Source organism: Charadrius vociferus, unplaced genomic scaffold (assembly GCF_000708025.1).
Source record: "Charadrius vociferus isolate BGI_N301 unplaced genomic scaffold, ASM70802v2 scaffold355, whole genome shotgun sequence".
Classification (NCBI taxonomy): domain Eukaryota; kingdom Metazoa; phylum Chordata; class Aves; order Charadriiformes; family Charadriidae; genus Charadrius; species Charadrius vociferus.
The window spans coordinates 120428-128686 of record NW_009648451.1 but is presented as its reverse complement, the minus strand read 5'-3'; the positions used below and the strand labels follow the sequence as shown (position 1 = coordinate 128686).

The window sequence follows — 8259 nt, the reverse complement described above, 5'->3', positions numbered from 1 at the left end:
TTCCAGAAGTCTGAATAGACATTTCCAAGCAATATGGAAGAGATCCCTCTTGCAGCAATAGAAGCCAATGTAGTGCTGCTGCAGCGGGCTCTACAAGCCCAGTCCTAGCCTGTAGGGCAGGCACATAACCCATTACCAGCATAGGGATGGCCTCCATGTGAGCACCCTCTCCAGTTCACTTCAAGAAGGATTCAACTGACGGCAGAAGAGAACAAAGGGAACAAGAAGACAGTTCAGACAGCTCAAAAACGTGACAAGAGAGGAAAAACTGAAGAAGCTAGAATTTCTTAGCCTAAAGTAAAGAAGGATGGAAGAACAGCAACTGTTTTCAATAGATGCCTCGGAGCTGGTGGAGGATCTGCCAACAGAGGCCTTTCCGAATGCGTCACTAGCATCTGTCAAGAGTGCTCTACCAGGAATCCTGGCTGTGGGCCAGGAGATGGGCTCTCTAGACCTTGTGAAGTTCCTGCCAGCCCACTCTGTATGAAGCTACACTGAGTGGTATCTCTCTTCTACCCTTCTCTGCAGTGTGCCTGCAGCTCCTGGCGCTGAGGCAGCATCACGGGACTGACCCAGATTTGCAGGCTCCAGCTTTCAGCTACCCCCAAACCTCTGCTTTTTCTGAGAAGATGGCCAGGTAGACAAGGCCCTGAGCAACCTGACCAAACTGATTTGAGCAAGGGGTCAGACGAGAGACCTCCACAGGTCCCTTCCCACCTAAATTATTCCACGTGGGAGGCAAGCAGACAGAGGTTGACCAATCTACTCCAAGTTTTTGTGGCAAGGCCAGGCCTAGATTCACATGTTTTACTTCTCCAGGCACATTTTACCCCACTCCTCCTACAGCATCACAAGGTGAAGACAATCCAGCCCCAGGCAGGACATCCCTCTCCCCTAAACCTTTTCCAAGCAGGGACTTTCCAAAGGATGCAAACCTACCAGAGCCCCATCAAAAGCAAACTGAAGCATGCAAAACAGATGGTTTGGAGTGTGGAGGCACTTACAGCAGATGGCACTAAAATATTAAACTAACATTACCGTATGCTTAAGCCGCGGCCTGGCTTGCTGCTGATTGCGGAGCCAGCCTTGTGAAAGCACGCAGATGAGAAATGAGCCTCAGATTGCTTAAATCACCCTACCAAACATCCCCTTCCTACAGAAAAATGCCTCACTAGCAACTCTTCCAACAGCAGGGACGTGCTTACGCAATGCAGATGACGTTTTGCTGAACAAAAAGCATTCCCAATAACTTACGGTCTCTCCCAGATCTCTGCTGGAAAACTATCTCCTTGACAAACTGTAAAATTGATGTGTCTGTGGCACCAAATGAAGGTGGACGCAATGAGAGATTAAAGGGGAAAAGCTCACATTGCTTTGTGCTTGTCCCCTGCATGACAGCCCTGGACACCATGGGACAGCACGAGAGGCACCAGGGAGGAGGGGAAACATGTTCTTCAACCCAGGGCATTTGCCAGTGTCACTCCAAAACCAGAAGTGATCCTGACTGCAGCTTGTGACCCTACCTGAGAAACACAAGGCCACCACACAGAGATGGGTGACCATGAACCGTGGTGTCCCTCATGGGTGCTTAGAGCCACAGTAGCCATGGAGGGTGTGCGGTAAGGACAAGCTCTTGCAGGGGACTAACCAGATTAATGCTGCAAAAGCCTTTCATAAGGCATAAAGATCAGGATGCCTCATATCAGGGTGGCATACTGTGCTGCAGAATAAAGCACTTTAAATGATGAATTTTATTTGACCGTGTTTCCAGCAGGTCCTGCCAGTTGTGCCATCTAGTGTGTGAGTGACAGCACAACCCCACAGCCCTGGGCCTGAGTTTTCCTTTTCCTATGCTAAATTTTGCCATAAAATAAAAAGAAAATGAAAGTAAACATTACTACAAATCTTTTTTTTTTAACTTTAGCTCAGACATCTGATCTGAAATGTTTCATTAAATGAATCAAGCAGAAGGAATCTCTTAATATCATCATTGACAGAGAGACTGGAGAGAAACATGGTGCCGCAGCATAAGGGAAATCTCCACCTAGGACCAGGTCCCCAGCCTGTGGGACACCAGCATGCAGTAAGCCAGGCCACCCTGGCAGAGACCTACCAACAGGCACAGCAAGAGAAGACAGGAAAGGACTCAGCCAAAATGCTCCTTCCCAGCCTGCCTTGGTCTTGGCTTCTTGCAAACTGCCCCAGGCCAAAAGATGCCTGTTTCCAGGACAACAGGTCTCTTCTGAAATTTCCTGCGTGCCCAAGCCATGTGCAAGCCCAGCGTGGATGTCACCTGGGCTATGCAATGTCACAGCGCTATGCAGGCCACACCATTCAGTTGTATTATTTTCCAAAGTTTGTGAAAATCAGTTGCAAGACAGGGTTTTCTTAGAACAAACCTAAAAACCTGCATTCCTTATTCTGGCTACTGGAAAACACAACTGCATCTGATCGTTCTTCTCCATGCTGAATATTTAAAAAAAAAAGAAGAAGAAAAAAAAAAGGCAACTGAGCTGGCAACCTCCTTTCCTGCAGAGCCACAGCCAGATGTACTCTAAGCCCTGTTGTGTAAGGGCTGCGTCCATCTCTGGGAAGAGATGCCAGGAGTGATGTGAGGGCAGCGACAGCCGAACAGCAAATATCTTACTACAGCTCTGCCTTCTCCTGTTTGCTCTGCAGGAAGCAAAGGAGTCGGTAACACTAACATAGGTAGCAACTGCACAACTCTGACCAAAACAAAGCCTGTGTTGCAACAAGCAATGCAATTTTTCTGACCGTGCAGAAAAACAAGCGAGGCTGCTTAGTGTTTAACATCACAGGAATAGCTCCACTCTTTCAAATCGTGATAGTCAGCTCCAGTAAAATGGAGGTAGGAAGTCACTGCCCATTTTTGTTGTTGCCACTGGATGGCAACAGACGTTAAGCAGAGATGTTGAGTTATCACTGCGCAAACCACACATGCACTTGCTGTGCCCCACCTTGTTATTTAGGGGAATGGCCGTGATTTCAGAACGCGTAGCAGACACACCAGAAAGGTTTCTGAGGGAGTAAGCCTCAGGCTGGCAGCAACACAATCAGCAAGACTGATACTCAGGTCTGGCTGAACACTGGGCTTTCACTTTGCACAGCTTCCTCATGTATTTTCTGGAGTGTGCACTCGGCATTTTTCTTGCCAACCCAGGTCAAATTTTTCTGATGAGCCATGCGAAGCATGTTTAATGCCACGGATATGAGTGAAAAACTCCTTGGTGGAATTACAGTATCACACTGTGAAATAGTTAACACTTGCATGTGAAACTGATGGCTGCCTATTTTTAAATTACATATACATGGCTATGAGCTGGCCAAGGGCCACAGAAAGATCTACAGCTAGGTGTCAAAAACACAGCCAGAAGTGACAAATATCTTCATTTGATCCATCAGCTTCCTATGAATCTCCAGAAACGCTGGGCTAGCACTGACCGTAACTCAGGTGAGACTTGCCACGGCCATTGGGGTATCAGTCCCCACTTGGACTGTGTGAACATCACTAAAAACATTCTGTCTTAATAAGGATATGCACTGGTAGCATAACGCTTCCAAGGTGATGTGCAACAAGGAGGTAATAGGAAACAATGAAGATTTTTCTGTTTTCTATCTTTTAACAAGTACATAGTCACATCTTGTTAGTGTTCTTTTAATGATAGATAATTATAATTAAGATAATTCTCTTAATTATCAAATCATGACACTGTTCTTGCTTTGGGTGACATCGTTCTGATGCACCTCCGTTGTACACCACTTCCACATCTACCTCTATTCTCATCGCTTTGGCTGAGTGTGGCCTGTGCTAAATGCCTGCCAGGTGCATCTGAGTTGGCGTATGACACATATATGATGCCATGATACAAAGCTCTGCCAAGACCTCAAGTTGATGAGGCAGTCCCTGTCCCCTTGGATGTGTTCTGCCACATCATTTCCCTGCTAGCCGATGCAGCTCCAGGCTGATGGAGCCTTGGAGGACCCATGGGGGACGCTCTGGTTCCACCATGCCACTTAATGCATCCCCCAGTTCACCTCTGATAACTGAGAAACCACTGAAGGATTTCACGTGAATTCTCTGAGTGAGAGACATGCTCTCCTTTCCCAGGTCAGAAGGAGAGCCCCATACTCTACCTACAACATAAAAATTTAATTAGCGCCCAGACACAGCAACCCATGCAGCAAATACCCATGACTCAAAGGTAGCATAAACTGGACACCACAATCCTCCATATTTTCTTACTTGAGCTCACCTGCTGACACCTTGAAATCAGCTTTAAAAAGTTCCACAAGTTTTAGCAATAACCTTCTTGAGAGGCTTTACTTTTTTTGTTTTCTTTGCCTTAGGCACTAGTGTGTCTCACGGGAGAAAAGCACATACTGAAATAGTCCTCTACGCACCACCAAATAGTAATTAGCTGTCTTGTGTCTGTCCTGCAGGAAATGTTCCTGCCACTACTGTCCTATGGGGATACAGATAGGAAACATGGACACACTGTGACACAGGGAGAAAGTCTGCTTATGCACACAGGGGTTTTCTCTGACCACCATATGAGAACAAGCCTCTGTTAGCATCAGTTTAGGCAATGACAGAAATTAAATGAGACAAAAGTTAGGCAAAAAAACCCATGAATACAACCGAGTGGGGCTGAAAATTCTAATGGGGCCTGAAATCTCAAAACTGAGGGACAGGTAACTAGCTGCCCACATGATATTCCCCAACTACTTTACCCAAATCCAAGACCAAATAGTCGTCTGCCCAGAACAACATGCAGAACACAACATGGTTGCAGAGACCCAATGCTGGACACTACAGAAAGGGTGTGTAAGGTAAATTAAATCAACCCTACAGCTTCTAGGGTCTGGGCAGGGCCTGGGCCAGTCCTACAAAAGGGGAATTTGAGAAGGGGGAGAGAAATGGTTGGAGCTCATCCTACCCATGAGTGAGCCAAGAGATGCACAGTGTGACATTGCAAGCTCTGAGACTCTGGCAGGAAAACATACTTACAAGTAATAATCATATATTTCTTATTCAGCCTATTAATGTCATTAGTTCATTACCATTAAGAATAGCAGTATTAACATATTTTATTGCAGTACAGATCCTGCAGTCTTCAGCACATCGTGCAAGTTTGCATGACTTGGGTTCACAGTGCTAGAAAAATTAGTTGTAAAAGTGTGCCCCTTAAGCGTGTCTGCCACATCTCCAGGCCATCATGTGGTCAAACATCTGCACAAATACGGACGGAGGAAAAAGATGCTCTCTAAGTAAGCAGCAGGGATGGGGTTCACCCTCCCTCTATCTCTATCCAGCCATCTGCAAGGAAGCAGCAGCTCTCTGAATTGCAAACCCCCATGTGACAGAAGAGCCATGGACAGCCACTGCTCCCCAGCCCTGCCAGGGGAGGCAGCAGAAGGGGAGCAGGGCAGGCATGGAGCAGCTCTAATGTCCCTCCCTCCCACATCAGCTTACAAACCCAGAGGCAAGACCCTGGCTCTTTAGAGCTGGCATCTTGCAAAGAATAAAATGCCTTTTTTATTTTGTGCACCTTGTGAACTAAGCTAGTTACAGGCTGCAGGGACCCCTGGCAGTGTCAGTGTCCAGCAACCATGTGCTACCCCTTGGTCCTCAGGATTTAGCTCAGACCAAAAGCTGGTGGTGGCTCTAGAGGATTTGTGGGTCCAATCAGACCTCAGTGCCTGTCACAGCAAACCCGGCCCTGGCTGGCTTTACACCGGCTGTGAAGGGATCCTACGGGAAGACAAGTGCCCTTGAGCTCACCGGAGTACTAGGGAACTGTCCTGCCCCTCTCAGAGTTGGATTAGGGAAGGGGCTTTCAGAAGGGCACGACAGAATGCCCCCAAAGCATGCAGAGCTGGGATGAGCACCCCTAAGCCACCCACCCCCTTGCATCAGCCTGGAAGTGTACACAAACCCCTCAGGATGGAGGGTGTCAGCCACCATGAGAGAGATTTGTTTAAGCTGCACCAGCTTCAGAAACACCCAGACCCACCAAACCCAACACCTCTCCTCCTCCAAATCTTCCTTTTTTCCTAAATGTATCCTCAAAAACATTATCCTCACATTTCTGGGAGGGGGAGGACCACCTTCCTGATCACACCCCTTCCCTGGGGCAAGGCATGTAGTATTTCAAAGGATAAATGATCGTTTGTTGCTCTTTGTCCTCCAGATGCCTGATGTACAAATCAGCCTCATGTTACTGGTGTTCCTGCTTGATCCAGTATCTATGTGCTTAACCCTAAAAATTATGGTTGCTGTTTTGTTTTTGGTTGTTGTTTTTTTTCTAAGGGAAAGGAAAAGGAGAAAAAGAAGAGGAAGGTCAGAGATGATGTGTGCATTGTCACAGGCATGCCCAGCTTCAAGCTGAGGTTATCCAGTGCCAGCAGCTCCCCCTGTTCCCCACTACTAACATCTCCCATGCAAGGAACAGACACTTCTTCCTCCTCCCCCTTCTCAGCAGCACTTCAAAAACAACAAAAACATTTGCATTTACCTTTCTGCTTATTTAAAAATGGCAGTAGGGGTGAAGACAAGGGACTTCTTTTGCCAGAGTCCTTGGAAGACACTTTACTTTGATTAACAACAGTTTCTTCAATGGGTTTCTTCAGGATTATTCTTTCCTTCAGCTCCTCGGTGCTGACAGCGGAGGTTGGGGGCTCAGCACCTACTTTCGGTGCAACAAAGGAGCATTTCAGGTAGGACGCAGACTCTGCCAGGTTTTCCCTGTTCATCCTACTCTCTGTTGTTTTACTTGCTTTGTAGTCTGAGGCATCAGTGCGTGAGCTGTTCTCTTCCTTGATAATGTCCATGACCATGGGCTTCATCAGAGGGGAGTCTTGCTCCCTCTTTGGGCTTTCTTCAGAGGCTGATGAGGCATCACAGGACTCGATGATGAGCTCACTGTCAAGCTCGGCCTCCCGCTCCTCCCGCAGGATGCTGTACTGGATGGAGGGGGAGGCAGGAGACGGAGGGGGTCCTCCAATGTGACTGAAGGTCATGTAGTTGGAGTGTAACACCTCCTCGGCAGCCAGTGGGTCCTCCGAGACCAGCTCGATCTCCGAGTCCCCTGACTCGGCACTGCTGGCTTCATTATCCAGGTGTGAGGACATGGCAGGGCGCCCAGGTTTGACACGGTGGTCTTTCTTCTCAGCGGAAAGAGCTGGTGACCGCTGCATCTCCTGGGTCTCAAAGGAAAAGCTTTTTGCTTCCTTGATGGCGCTGATGAGTTCATCCTCCGACAGGCTGCCTTTGCCCTGTGACTCTGAGCCGGACGGTTCTGCCACCCAGAAAGGAAGGGGGGGGAAGAAAAAAATTGTTAAAAATGAGATTTTCTGGCTGCTTAGGCAACAAACACAATAGATTTCATGCCAGCACAGATTCCTCTAGCAGGGCTGGTAACACAGGCAGAAAGTTACCATGTCTGGGGAGTCCTTACAGACTTCCATGCACATACTCCTTATAAAAGAGCTATTATTAGCATCATTTACTGAGGAAAAAGCTGAGGTGCAAGGCAATGCTGGTCAGTGCTTGGCCAGCAATATGGTTTTCGCCAGGAAAATCACCAGCCATGAGGAACACGGGTTCAGGCCGCATGAGACAGTGTCTGTCTGTCACCGACAGATATGGGTCTGTTCTGGGGACAAACATGCACACAGGGCTGGTGGGTTCCTGGTACTGGGGATTGCAACAACCCACATGTAGTTACTAGTAATTTTGTCAAACTCTAACTTTCAGGGCTGAAAAGTTCTAGGTCAGAAGCTTTTTTCTTTTTCTTTTTTGCCGGGGGGGGCGGGGGGAGGGGGATGTTAGGGTGGGTTGTGAATTCTCTGTTTGTTTTTATCTCAGTTGGGTCCAAGCGTAAAACTCTTTTTTTTTTTACTGTAATTCTTAATATCATTAAGAACTACATTAACCAAAATAACGACTGACCAACTTGTCATCCAAAATTTGAAACAAAAAAATTTCTATGCATTTTCTGGCTCACACTGGAAGAAGATATGGTAAGAGAATGAAAATAAGCAGTTTAAAGACTTGCTGGTGACCCAAGATTAGCAAGGAGCCCACATCCCGTACTAAAAAGGAACTGAGCAGCAGCCTTCCCACCTGTTCTGCCTCCTTGTATATCACTTTACCATGTGGGATCTTGTAATGAAATAACAAAGAAAGTAAAATTGCACGTAAAGTGTTCACAATAAGAGGCAATGGAGGCAGCATGA

The 8259-nt window shown here is 47.2% G+C and overlaps 1 protein-coding gene across 1 annotated transcript in view; it reads right to left on the bottom strand.

Moving 5' to 3' along the window:
- The window catches only part of RTN1 (reticulon 1), a 127005-nt gene that overhangs the window by 41847 nt on the left and 76899 nt on the right, over positions 1-8259 (bottom strand). Inside the window, exon 3 of the mRNA XM_009885583.1 lies at positions 6537-7319. Coding sequence (XP_009883885.1) covers positions 6537-7319 — 783 coding nt within the window. The remainder of the gene's footprint in view (positions 1-6536; positions 7320-8259) is intronic.